The sequence below is a fragment of the Macrotis lagotis genome, chromosome 6 (assembly GCF_037893015.1).
Source record: "Macrotis lagotis isolate mMagLag1 chromosome 6, bilby.v1.9.chrom.fasta, whole genome shotgun sequence".
Classification (NCBI taxonomy): Eukaryota; Metazoa; Chordata; class Mammalia; order Peramelemorphia; family Peramelidae; genus Macrotis; species Macrotis lagotis.
Window position 1 is genome coordinate 68,908,920 of NC_133663.1, and position 14,389 is coordinate 68,923,308.

Consider the following 14,389-nt stretch of genomic DNA (forward strand, 5'->3'; position numbering starts at 1 on the left):
GGAATTACTCAATCAACAAATATTTATGAAGTGAATAGTGCAAGTAGGTAGAGCCCCAGTCCTGAAGTCAGGGGATCTGAGTTCAAATTCGATCTCAGACACTTACTAGTTGTGCGACCTTGGGCAAGTCACTTAACCCTGATTGCCTCACATCCAGGGCTTTCTCCAGTTGTCCTGATTCATATTTGGCCACTGGACTCACATGGTTCTGGAGGAGAAAGTGAGGCTGGTGACTTAGCACCCTCACTCAAATCCAATTCATCAGCCTATCATAGCATCACCAACCTGATGTCATGGTCTTCAAGAGCAAAGGAGAAAAATCATCGCTTTGAGCTACTATATTTGTTAGCCATTGGGAATACAAATACAGAAGAGAAGCCTTTCTCACCCTTGAGGAACTTACAATCTAACAGGGGAGATAACCTGTTTATATAGAGAGGGGTTGTTGTTTGTCCTTCCTTGGAGCAGAGATTGTCAAAGACACAAAATGGCAAGAGATGAAGTGCCAAATTCAGGAAACAGCCAAGTAGGTTAATATGACTGAAATGCAAAGGCCATCATCAAGTGGAGAATGGCTAAATGAGTTGCAGCATATGATTGTGATGGAAATACTATTGTGCCTGTAATAAAAATGGTTTCAGAAAAGCCTGGGAAGACCTATATGAACTGACGTAAAGCAATAAGCAGAACCCGAACATTGTACATAGCAATAATGCTGTAGCAAGGATCAGCTGTGAAAGACTTAGTCACTCTGATCAATACAATGATCCCAGACAATACCAAAGGACCCATGATGAAAAATGTTCTCTGCCTTCAGAGAAATCTAATGAAATATGAGTACAGATAGAGGCATACTATTTTCACTTTATGTTTCTTGCTTTTTTTATTACTTGATTGTTTTTGCAGGATGGCTAGCATGGAAATCTATTTTGCATGACTCCACATATAATAGATATCATATTGCTTGCCTTCTCAAAGGGGGGGAGCAGGGTGTAGAAGGAGAGAGAAAATTTGGAACTCAAAAATGTTTTAAAATGAATGTTAAAATAAATAATTTTAACTTAACAAAGGGAGATGTGTAACAAAACTGAAAAAGTAGGGAGGAACCAGATTAAAGGATTTTAAATGTCAATCTGAAAAGTTTGTATTTGATCTTCAAAGCAAGAAGGTGATTAAGAAAGGGAGTGACAAGATCAGACTTATACTTTAGGAAGAGTATTTTGTTGGTTGTTTGGAAGACAGGTTGGAGAGAATAAAACCAGAAACTAGGGGTTTAATTAAGAATCTTGTACAATAGTACTAGCAAAAGTGATACATATACATATATATACATATACATATACATATACATATACATATACATATACATATACATATACATATACATATACATATACATATATATATATATTATATATATGCTTGAACTAAGGGGATAGCTGTGAAGAAAAGGAAACAGATCTCTTCCAGTTTAGAGAGTCTTGCCCTATTCCTAGTTAGACACAGAATGTCTCTGGATCTCAGTTTCTCTATTCATCAAATAAACTTCTTATTCCATCATTTTATTTCTATGACCAGACCTTCTTTCACATGAAAAGCAGAAGCTGACCGCCCACTAGGGGTCACTGCCCTACTAGCTTCAGAAAAGGTTCCCCCCACCCCCAGTCCCACTCCCCAACCCAAACTTTGGCTGTAAACTACCACTTGGAGGCATTAGTTGACTTTTCTCCCCTCCCCAATATCATCTAAATTCATTTTTATACAAATGTGACATATGCCACATTTCACCTTGCTTCTTTCCCTTATTTCTCCCATCATCTGCCTCACCCAACCCTTGCTCAATCTAAATACCATTACAACATGTGACCCAGAAAATGAAACAAGCACTAATTGGTTAAGTTAATATTCAACAAGGTCAGGGGTCAACAACCCTTTAAAGGAAAAGAGCTGTTCTCCCCTCAATATTCTTGCAATTATATGTATATGTATATGTATATGTATATGTATATGTATATGTATATGTATATGTATATGTATATGTATATGTATATAGATAGATTTGATTAACATTGATTTAAGACAAGATTCATGACAGAAAATGCCAACTACATTCAGAGAAAGAACTATGGGAGCAATTCTATGGCATAGTGGATAGAGCACCAGTCCTGGAGTCAGGAGGACCTGAGTTCAAATTCAGTCTCAGACACTTGATACATATTAATTGTGCAACCTTGGGCAAGTCACTTAACTCACGTTGCCTTACAAAAACAACAAAAAAGAATTTAAAAATCAGAAAAGAAAACTACAGAGTCTGAATGCAGATCAAAGCATACCATTTCCACCATTTTTTTTTGTTTTTGTGGCTTTTCCCTTTTGTTATTTTCTTCTTTCACAACATGACTAATGTGAAACTAATAATTTAACAAACACTGAAACCTCTACAACCAAAGAAACTTGCAAAGATTTGCATTTAAATTCATTAATTTCAAGTGATAAAAATAACATGACAATTTTTTAGCTCCCCATGAGGAGTCTTGATTCATTCTTTTTCACCATTTTTTGTTTATAGTTAATATTTACTTCTTGTCTCTGCCTCCCCTTTTTTGCTTTTGCTTTGCCCATAAGTAGATTTCTATTACATTAATGCACCATATTTTTTTTTAGTGGTTCTGCTGTTGTTGGACATTTAGGTTGTTTCCAGAATTGATGTTTGTGTGTGCATAATTACTTACAATACTGTTTTGAGGTTCTTTGGCCACATAGATCTTTTTTGGATTTGATGACACTTTCAGGATATATTCCTGACAATTTTTAAGGCAAAGAATAGGATGACTTTTTGGGTGATTTTAAAAGTGCACTGTCACATTTTTGTCTAAAAAATTTCTACAAGTTTGTAACTCCACCAGCAATGAATGATTGTGCCGGTTCCTCCAAGTCCCACCAATATTGAGTCATACTTCTGTTATGAATCCTATCTCTATTCCCAAATTTTGGTTCTAACCATAATTCTGTTTCTATTCATGGTTTTAAAAAAAGATTAGATCTTATGTCATCAGGTAGGGAATTCCTAGGGAGGAAATCCCCATCATGAATGCAGATGAATGTCTTTTCTAATACACTAAAATCTGGTGACTTGCCCAAGGTCATAGCTAGCATGCCTCTTTGAACCCAGATCTTCACAACTATGTGGCTGGCTTTTTTCCACGTTTCTCCCATGTCTATTTGGACATAATAAAGTGATCTAGATGTTTGTGGAGGATCCAAGGATGTTCCGTAATTTCCAGTAGTAAAAGAATGAAAACAGTTGCTTTTACATATATGTACCCACACATATATACATATAAAATCTGTATATATGCTTTTACATGTATTCACACATAAACATGTGTATTGTATACATACATATGTATATGTGTCAATATATACATATATATCATATATATTTCCAATAGGTACCAGAGATATTTTGCACTAAGAACTCTATTGGTCTTCAGAAGTGTAAACTCATCATTATGGTCATACTTCAGTTCTTCACTGGAAATGTGATCCCTGTCCACATTTCTCCTCAGACATCTCATTTCTAAATTGGCTGCACTCATTTTGGACATCTTGGAGTTTATCATGAGCCTTCCCTGGGTCCCTTCCCTCCTCCCCACTTTCAGCTTTTTTTGTGTGTCTCCCTCCACTAGGGCAGTTAGGTGGTGAAATGGATAGAGCACCAGGTCTGGAGTTAGAATAGACCTGAGTTCAAATTCAGTCAGACACTTCCTAGCTGTGTGACCCTAAACTAGTCACTTAGCACTGGTTGCCTCAATATCCTCATCTGAAAAATAAGTTGGAGATGGGGTGGCTAGGTAGTACAGTGGATGGAGCACCATCCCTGGAATCAGGAGTACCTGGGTTCAAATCTACCTCAGACACTTAATAATTGTCTCACTGTGTGATCTTGGGCAAGTCACTTAACCCCGTTGCCTTGCAAAAAAAAAATAAGCTAGACAGGAAAATGGCAAACCACTCCAGTTTTGGCAAGAATACCCAAAATGGGGTCACAAAACATCAGAAATGATTAAAAAACAGCAACTTACTCCACCAAATTTTAAGTTCCCCAAGAACAGTGTCTGTCTTTTTCATATTTATATCCAGCATTTAGGACAGTCTGGTGTATATACTAGCTGCTTAATAAAGATCATTGACAATAGCCATCTTTACATAACTGTCACAGGCGGTCCATGCAACAAGTTCATAGCTTTCTATGGGTGTTGCGGGTGGTTTATTATAGAGGTTTAAAGGAATTTTGAAAAATAAAGAACAGCTATTAATGCGAAAAAATAGAGAGAGACCTTTATTAGGGATACATTAACTCACAAGGGAAGGCTTGTGGCTTAACATAATACAGGTGGGGAAATAAGGGAACACCAGACACAAGGATACAATTGGATCACAGTCACTTGTGGGGCAAAGAAACAACTGGCACCAGTGGGGATACAAGGTCTGGTACAATGATCATTAGGTTGTGGCAAGAAAAGGGATTCAGAATGAGGCACCTTCCTGACTGATGTTATTCCTTTTGTACTGGTCAAACCCAGGTCATCTTATACAACAGGGTTGCTCTGGAGGGGGAAGAGAGACAAGCTCCTTAGCAGAAATGTCTGTTTGGCTTCCCCTCTCAGGCTGGTGAGCCTCAATTGGTTAAAAAGTTGTGTTCATATCAAAGAAAAAATCAGCTATTCAGGAGGCTATAGAGAAGGGACAGGCAAGTATACTAAGAAGAAAGATCTTCCTTTCTATAGAAGACAGGCTGTCTTAAGGAGCAGAGGTTTATCTGGACTTTCACATTGGTCCATGTGAACCATTGGTCTTAAACAACAATGACATATTATTCTGGAGGTTTAGATAAAAGTGGCTGACAAAAAAAAAAAGCAGCTATCCTAAAATTTAAAAGCTAGCCTGCTCAGAAAAAACAGAAATTTGCCATGATGTTTTCACTCCATTCAAGTCAAAATTATTATACTTCAAGCTTGCCTTGTTACGGCTATAATCTTACTTAAACAAATGGGAGTTCATCATTAAATCTCTCAAAAAAAAAAAACCCAAAACCAAACCAAACCAGTAACCAGTCAATATTTATAAAGAAGAAAAATAGAACTAGTTGGAGAACAGGCCTCCAAGTCAGGAAGACCTGGATTCATGTTCTGCTTCCAACATTGGCTAGATGCCCCAGCCCAACTCTTTAGACTATTCTCATGGGAAGTGGAAATCTGCTTTGGGAAAGGGAGTGTCCTCTTAGGCACTCATTAGCAATGAAATTAAAAAGAGATAATGATAAGGAAGGGTTGAAGGAGTCCAATATTTCATTTTCAGTCAGAAGGGTTATTTCATATTCCAGAGATTTTTCCATTTCCATTAAAGTTAAAAGGAAATAGACTGAGAGCACAGGTTGAGAGGAAGATTTTATGTGAAACAGAGATGAAGATGCCTCATGAGTATGAAGCAGGAGATAATGGAACAGGAAGCTCTGGGGTCTCTCTGAAGGAGAGGCCACCAGTTCAGACAGAGGCAAAGTGGTTAGTCTGTAAGACCCCTCCAGGCTCCTGATGTTGAAATGTATGATATTAAATTATGCAAAACCTCTCTTGGGGTTAATCAAGCAAGGTGATCTTCTAAAGCAATCTTTTCTTTATAAGTTGGGGTGGGGAGGATGAAGCATTGAAGTACACTCAAGGGAAGAGGAGCACCTGAAAAGAAGGAAAAGGGATGACTCCCTCGCCTCTTTTGTTTTCTTTTGGTCCTTAGGGCTGACTACAAATAGGAACCCTTTGGGAGGGGTTGACAGCAGGGGAACCAGTGGACAAAGGAATTTTGCTTTTGAAGGAAGGAGGTTGTTCAGGGACAACCAAAGCTGAACCCCACTACCCTTTTCAAAAGAAGCCCAACAGTAGATGATCCTCTTGAAAGACTTTACTTAGAAGGAAGGTGCAAAAGGAAAGATTAGAGAAGACTAGATCTAAGTCCCAGTGGCTCTCATTTCATCGGACCCTCCTTCCACCTACCTCCTCTGGCACTGAATTCTACTTGGAGTCTTCAGGGGAGGGAAAGGAGCACTGGGAAACCAGGATTTGAATGAATGGAGACTTGGAGGGGAAGGTCAGGGGGTAGGGGAGCAGAGATGGCTCAGGATAGGCTGGCCCAGAAGACCTCAACTGTCCAGTTACCTCAGAGGCTCCCAATCCACCTTCACGGAAACCCCAGGACCAAGGAAGGGGGAGCGGTAGATGCTGGGGGGAATACTCTTTATTTCTTTTCTCTCTTCTTTCCCTGCCCACAAACTCCATTATTTGTGGTCAGCACCCTTTCCCTAGAGACTTCACTTTCCATCCACACCCTCCTTTTAAAGTCTACTATGAAATTAATACCTTTTTCTGCTCCCTCCTCGGTCAGAGTGAGGGGAAGGGAGGCAATACCAGGGAGGGCAAATGTGCTAATGGTAGGGAAGGAAGGGAGTGGTGAATTAAAAGGGACCCTAGCAAACAGGGGTATCATTTGCCCTTGTGCTGATCCTTGCGCTTCCGAAGTTCCTCCAGCAGACGAGCTCTGGAGGGGCTAGCGTCCCCACCAGAGCCAGGCAGTGGTCCCAGGGCCTCCTGAAGAGCAAGGCAGTGGGTCCTCAGGAATGGATTGTATGTCTTCTCCTCTCCAATGGTCGATGGGCACTGTGGGAAGTGAGGAAACAGAAAGTATGCTTTCTAAGAAAGAAACTCAGGCTTGGATTGGGGAACCCAGGATTCCCCAATGTAATAATAATAATAATTATTATTATTATTATTATTATTACACTCATTCTTATGCCAAATTATCAAATGTCATACTGAACAAGAATTATTTCTATAACATATACAGGTCATCCAATTTTTTCTTAAAGATCTCTAAAAGGGGGCAGCTAGTGGCGCAGTGGATAGAGCACCAGCCCTGGAGTCAAGAATACCTGAGTTCAAATCCATTCTCAGACACTTAATAATTACCTAGCTGTGTGGCCTTGGGCCCCACTGCCTTGCAAAAAAAAAGATCTCTAAAAGGGGACTACCTATGACCTTTGGGGACACTCCACTCTTTTTCTGAATTACTCATATTGTTAAGTTTTTCATAATATAAGGCCTCATTGCAGTTTCCACCTATTTTCATTTTTGCTTTCTCAGACCAAAGCACATCCAGTCTAAACCCTCTCCTACCTGAAAGCTCTTTAAATACCCAGAAACAGAAATTGTATTCCCCCTGGTATTTTTCTCCTCCTTGCCTCTATCTTATTTGTCTTTCTCCTACGTTAAGCATCCTTCAGCTTATCCTCACTAGCCTGGTTGCCATTTTCAATATCCTTCCTGAAATGTTGTGCCACAATACTCTAGATGTTCTCTGATGAGGAGAGGATAGAGCAGGAACTATTACCTGTTTTCTCAGTTGCCATATTGAATCATTTAGATTATTGTGTACTACAACTAAAAAGTTTTTTCAAACAAATTATGGTTATATAACCACACCTACCTTATCTTGTATTTGTAACATTGACTTCTTGGACTCAAGACATTTATCTCTCCTACATTCCATTTGATTACGTTTGACCCATTATTTCAGCTTGTTGAACTTTTTCTTGAATTCTGACTCTCTCATCCAGTGCATTAGTGTTCCCACCCAGTTTGTATCATCTGAATATTTATACTGTCTTATAAATCACAGTAGCTGTGTGACCTTGGCAAGTCACTTAACCCCATTGCCTTGCCAAAAAAAAAGTCAAAAAAGGAAATGAAGTCTATCCTGACCTTTTCTGGATCATAGTAATGACCAATTTCTTTTCTAGATGATCTATAATCATTCCTTTAATGATGTGCTCTTGAGTTTTTCCAGGAATCAAAATTCCAGCTCACCATTTATAGTTGCTAGATTTTATTTCTTTTTAGGAAAATCAAGACATTTTCTGTTCTCCAATCCTGAATTTGTTCTCCTGTTTTCCTTTCCTTTTCTTTTCTATTTTTGATGGGAAATGGGGTTAAGTGACTTGCTCAAAGTCACATAGCTAGTAAGTATTAAGTGTCTGAAGCCAAATTTGAACTCAGATCCTCCTGACTCTAGGGTCAGTGCTCTATCCACTGTGCCCCCAGTTTTCCTGCTTTTCAAGATTTTTCAGACTTTACTGCAAAGGTTCCAAAATCATACCAGCCAGTTGTCTTAAAACTCATAGAATGTGGGTAAAATGAGGCTAGTTAATGAATTCAAAAGATGGCTAGGTGTTCTCTTTCTATCATCCTAAAAGGACATATGTGGGCTCACCAGAGATATCAAAACTATTGGAAAGAATATAGCATGATACAAATTTATTTTGGGAGGGGCAAAAAAAATAACTTTTACTACTTGCTAACTATATGAACTTGGGTAAGTTTCTTCAATTCTGTAAAATGAGGATGATGATGAAAATGTCTTTAACTCCCTTACACAATTGTGAAAGACAAATGGAAATACTCCAAACACTCCCTACTTTGAATTAAATTTACCTGTTTCCATGACTATAGACTAATATAGTTATGTATCATTTTTATTCTTATAAGCCCAGTGTCTGGCTATTAATGGCTTAATAAATATCTGTTGAATTGAATTAATTACATGAAGTCTCACAGATTTTAGTAACTAGCTGAGCTAGGATTTGAACTCAAATCTTTTAATGCTAAGTTTGGTGTGCTTTCTAGAGTGATAAACAGGTAATTTGGATAGCCAGAGTGGAGAGGTGAGCTTGTTAATTTTTCTTTTTTCATTTTTCTTTTTTCATTAGAGAGTTGACCTGGCAGATTGGATAAAGGACTGGACTTGAGCACTAGAAGACCTAACTCTGTCATTGACCTTATGCATAGTCATTTTCCCTTCTGGTGTATGGTCAACATCAGTAAAATGAGGATAATACTTTATTGTCTGTGAAAAAGAAATAAAACTTACTCTATCTCACCCTCTGGAAAATTGTAGGGAAGTGACCTAAATATTTCAAAGGACTGAAAAGGTGAATTATTACAAATACTGTTACTATTTTGCTTCCTGGGGGTTGCCCCATGCCTTGCTCCCTCACCGTGCTTCTGTATTCAAGGCGTTGCTGCTGAACCCATTGCATTTTCTTCTCTCGTGCCATATTTTCTGGTTCCACTATACCTGCAAAGCTGAGATTCTCCTCTGCATACTCATGACCTGGATAATATAGGGGAGAAAGAAGGATGGATATCACCTGATAAGAAAAAGGCACCAACCCTCCCCTTCCCTCAGAAGTCCATGACTGGGGGGATCAAAGTGAGAACATCAGGTATAGAGTTACAGGAAACCTCTCCAGAGCAGATCTTAAAATCCAGTTCTACAAACAGAGAATCCACTCTTTAATATGTATTAGAGAGAATCAAAAAATTGCACCTCACACTGTTTTCCCTCTGACCAGTCAGAGTCTCTGTCTTCAGTTGAGCTATGATTATTAGGTGGTCACTACCCCACCCTGAGTCACACCTTGACCTGGATTCCTGTCAACCAGAAGCCAGTTCTGAATGTTCCTCCCTCCCATCACAACCAAGTTGGGTAATCTCTTCTGGATATATTCCAGCAGCATGTTTGAGCTTCTCCCTGTTGTTGCTATTGGTGCTAGTCAGCTAGGTGGGATGTGTTAGAATACTGGAAGAAGGGGGAGGATATGATCCTAATTACTTAGAAAGGGGCAAGTTGGGGGGAGCTATGATTTTTTTAAGATTTTAAATCCACTTTTATTATATCAATGTGACATTACAATTGATAACAGACTACCTTTACTTTGTATGTTAATTTTGGAATAATCCAGAATGGTGTCAGCTCTAATAGCTTTGAGGAAAAGGAATTTCTCCTTTATTGGCTTCTCCAAACTTTCGAGATGACTCTGCCAACAGGGGACAGGTTCCATTTGCTTCCAATCTGTGTCACTGCATATGCCCAAATGGCAAGACAGAAAGTAGCTCCACTTAGCAATATTGGGGTGCCATACTTTTAATGAAAATTAGGCAGCCTGTCCTGGTGGTTCTGCCTTTCAACAGTTTGCTGAAAGCTCAGAACTGAAAAGTGACTCAAAGCCCTCCAAAACAGAGGGAACATTGCTAAAAGAGCAAGAAGAAACCACAAGGGACTCAGGGTTTCAACAGCGTGCCAAGCACCTTGCTTCTTCCTTGCAAGAAGTCAAAAGAAAAGCAGGAGCTATGATTTTTAAAAACCTAGCAGATCCAGCTGATTCGGCTAACAAACCCAGGCTACAACCTCTTTCAGAGTTGGGTCTTGTTTTTCTCTCTGGGCCTATTTGTATTCAGTATCTGATCAAGACAATTTTTCTAATTCAGGGGCAGGTTTCCTTGCCCCCAGGTTGGAAGTGGAGGGAGAAGTAGTAGAGACAGGGAAATAGCAATGATTGCCTTACCAGGCCAAAGCAAGGTATCATCTCCCAGGCCCATGATGAGGTCCAGTGAATGCAGCATAGTTGCAGGTGACCCTTCAAATATTCTTCCTAGGGGAAAGAGAGGAAAATGAGGCTGGCTATATGATGAGGAATGGAGCAGGCTAAACCGAAGGGGTTTTTGGTTCTTGTCTTCTACCTGATCCTCCGTATTTTCCTAGTCCTCCTCCCCTACTTCTACAATTTCATGGAGCTGGGAAGCCAGGACTTCTGGAATTTTCCTTCCCCATCTGTGCCTTGATTTTCTTTTTCATTTTGTTTTGTTTCTGTGAGGCAATGGAGTTAAGTGGCTTGCCCAAGAGAAGTATCAAGTTTTTGAGACTGGATTTAAACTCAAATCCTCCTGACTCTAGGGCCAGCCCTCTATCCACTCTGCTGAGTCACCTAGTTGCCCCCCTGGGCCTTGATTTTCTTTAATGACTAGCAGGGGAAACCAGTTGAATTTTTAGGCCTACATTATATGCTGGACTTGTAGTCCTTTCACATTAATTGGACAGAAGGATTCTTTGAGCTAATCGTTAACCTTTACTCTTCACTCTGGTATTTTGGCCCTGTTTCTTCTTCCTAATATAGGAGCCTCTCTTCCCCTATACTGTCTAGGAGTCTCTCGCCCTTCACCAGCATCCCCTCCCTCACACCTATGCACTCACCACAGCCAGAGAGGAAAAGAACATCCCCGGAAAAAAGGCAGGAGGGGCCCTTGTAGGGTTCTCCATCCAGCACATAGATCATGTGGCCCCGGGTATGACCAGGAGTGGCCAGAGCCTGGAACTGAAGCCTCCCCACACTCACCATATCCCGGTGACAGAGGGGACTGTAGTAGGGAGAACAGAGAAGAAAACACATTAGCATGCACTTGAACTTCCTCCACTCTCATGGCTGCTCAACAATTGGGCAAAATTAGATCCTGGAGAGGGGTTCCTAGATTAAAGACAGATTATTTCACCCAGGTTTCCAAAGTCTCTAACCTAGAACCTCTAGCTCTTGTTTCAGAAGTCCTGGGGAAGGACTGATGAGAGGGGGAGGAAAAAGAAATGGTATTTAATCTTAGGACACAGAGGTGATCTGGATGTTGGGACCTACCTATCAAAGGTTCAGTTGGTGAAAAGACTGGGAAGGGGATAGAAGGAGAAGGCAGGGAAAAGATACCAGACAAAGTCCCTTTTCTGCTTAACATGAGTACCTGTGGGGCTATAGAAGCCTACTTGGGTGAGAAAAGCAGCAGATAGGAGAAAGGGTCAAGAGGAAAACCAGGAAATGGAAATGCCCAGGAAAAGGTAAAAGATTGGAGTGGACTGTGTCTCTAAGGAGAAGCTGGGACTACAATCTTTTGAAGTCTTCACCTGAGAAAAGTTCTTTTAAGAATGTTGAAGAGTAGCTTGGGAGGTTACTTACTGTGTAAGGTGAGCAATACCATCCTGAGGGTTCCCGTAGACTCGGCATCCTCTGTTATGTCGCCTCAATTCCCTGTTGCCCCCACTGTGATCCCTATGATGCAAGACAATGACAAAAATCATAACTGTTTATGTGTGGATTGTATTTTACAATGTTCAAAGGATTTCCATAGGAATTGATCCTTGCAACCAGTTTTTGAGATAAGCAAAAGTTTTACATTTTAAACAGATTCAAGATTTAAGAAAGAAAAATAGCTCCAACTCCTAAGAATCTTTTTTTTCTTTTGGTCCAGACTTATGAACCTGTAATTTCATCAGCATGGAACCTACCTCTCACAATAAAAATCAGGACTCATCTGTATTTTTTTTAGCCTTTTTTTTGCAAGGCAACAGGGTTAAGTGGCTTGCCCAAGGCCACACAACTAGGTAATTATTAAGTGTCTAAGGTGGGATTTGACTCCAGGGCCGGTGCTCTATCCATGGTGTCACCTAGTCACCCCTTCATCTGTATTTTTATAGCCTTCAATTAGGAATTCTTAATCTGGGACCTAGAAATTTGTTTTTGTTTTTTTATTTTAATATTTGGATCACTCTATTTCTAGATGATTTGGTAACCTTCGTAATCTTAATATATTTTATTTTATACATTTAAAAAAACTGAGAAGAGATGTATATAAGTTTCACTTCCAACAGGATCCATGACACAGAAGAAAGCTTAAGAAGTCCTGCATTTGAGAGTTGCTTGGGACCATAAGGGATTTGACCAGGATAACACAGCTAATATGCCTCTGGAGCCAGACTTGAACACAGGTTTCCTGACTCCATTCACTACCCACATGTTGCCTCTCTACAGGAAATATACCTGCTTAGAATTGATTGATATCAAACAAAGGGCAAGGATATTGTGAGTCTTGGCTATGGACTCGGATCCATTTTGTCTTGGTTCAGGATCATGCCACAGCCCAAACAGGTTCCCCTCAGGTTTGGGTTAGCTCAGCTAGGACTGCCCTCTGAACTGAGTGACTTCTGACCTTTGGGATAAGGTCTGTTTTACATTCAGAAAGAAGCTATTGGCACTAAGTACTTTACAAATACATCACAGGACCCTCAGAATACAACAACCAGGCCTGGAGATTACTCTGGCCAGAGATATCAGAAAACGCTCTGAAGGTCCAGAACGCTGAATCTCAAGGTTTCAAAGGGATTCTAACCCTAGCAGGGGAAGGTCAGCATAGGAACACAAGGGATGTGATTACCACACCCAAAAGTGAAACAGGGGATGGAGCCTGGCCCTGATGGGATGTTCCAGGTCAGGAACTAAAGCTAGAGAAATAAGTAGTAAATCAAAGCATGGTCTTCTGGCTCCCAAACTAGGTGTTTTTGCATTTCCCCAGTCTGCCTTATGTGATGAAGGCAAACCCTTCTCAACCTATAGACTCCTCTCTCACTGTCCATCCCAATGGGCTCCCTTTCCCTTGTCCAGCTAGGTGAGGCAATGGAAACAGATTTAAAGTCAGGAAGACTTGAGTTTAAATATTTGCCTCAAACAATTATTATCTGGGTGATCTTAGGCAAGTCAAAATGTCATCAATTTCCATTTTCCTTTTCTGTAAAATGGAGATAAAAATAATACTAACCTCCCAGGACTGATATTATTTTGTAATATGTTTTGCAAACCTTTAAGCACGATATGAGTGCTTATTTATTATTATCCTAATTATTATAATATTATTTGAAGTATGACCTAAAAGAAAGACAAATTGTTCCATGCCTTCCCCATCCAGTCTGATTTCTTTCTCCATCACACTGTAATTTCCAGTCTTTCTGGATCAATTTTGTGTGGGTAGTTCACCATTAGCATTTCACCTAGTAGCCTACAGGTAGAAGTACACAAGTGAAGACAAGGCTTGCCTAGGGAGGGAAGGATAGAATGTTTGAAAGGGAGGTATTCAGAACTTTCTCCCCAATCTCTGACAAGGACTTCCTGTGTCAGTGCCCTTACCAGTGTTTGTGGGTACAGAGAATGGCAACCAAGGAGACCCCTTCCTTTTCAATGCAGGCCTGAGGGAGAGAAACAGAGAGATAGAGAAGTGAGGAATAGGAAAAAAAAGACAAGGAGGAATAAGGGGAAAAACTAAACAGAGGCAGAAGACAGAGAAATTCAACTCTTTACTATTATGTGTACTTTGTAGGTAAGGAAGTGGAGAGGTCTTGGAGCAATTATAGATAGTCCCATCCCTTATCTTCCTTATTGTTTCATCTCCTTTCATTGTCCCATCCCTGACTGGAGCTATTTGCTATTCTCTTCATAATGCCCATCAACAGCAGAATCACCAAGAGATATAATAACAGATAATGTTCTTATGATCTCTTGCCTTGGAGAGACAAGGATGTGTGGTAGGTGTGGGTGATGAAGGAAGGGAAGGGTTAGTGTTAGAAGAAGGATGAAAGGGCTACTAACATCTTGGGTAGGGTTGGGCACTAGAATCCAAGGCAATGGGTAGAA

General features: G+C 40.1%; 1 protein-coding gene and 1 pseudogene across 3 annotated transcripts in view; both read right to left on the reverse strand.

Annotated features, from left to right (window-relative positions):
• Window positions 1–4,315: 4,315 nt before the first annotated feature.
• Window positions 4,316–14,389, reverse strand: part of PNKD (PNKD metallo-beta-lactamase domain containing) — a 64,932-nt gene continuing 54,858 nt past the window's right edge. For all 3 annotated transcript variants that reach the window (XM_074191379.1, XM_074191380.1, XM_074191378.1), the window contains 6 exons: window positions 13,886–13,944; window positions 11,885–11,977; window positions 11,140–11,303; window positions 10,454–10,540; window positions 9,104–9,219; window positions 4,316–6,710 (listed from right to left, as the gene is read on the reverse strand). In XM_074191379.1, the coding sequence (XP_074047480.1) occupies window positions 6,537–6,710; window positions 9,104–9,219; window positions 10,454–10,540; window positions 11,140–11,303; window positions 11,885–11,977; window positions 13,886–13,944 (693 nt within the window). In that variant the 3' untranslated portion in view covers window positions 4,316–6,536. The remainder of the gene's footprint in view (window positions 6,711–9,103; window positions 9,220–10,453; window positions 10,541–11,139; window positions 11,304–11,884; window positions 11,978–13,885; window positions 13,945–14,389) is intronic.
• On the reverse strand, window positions 9,227–10,444 carry LOC141490949 (cytochrome c oxidase subunit 7B, mitochondrial pseudogene; annotated as a pseudogene).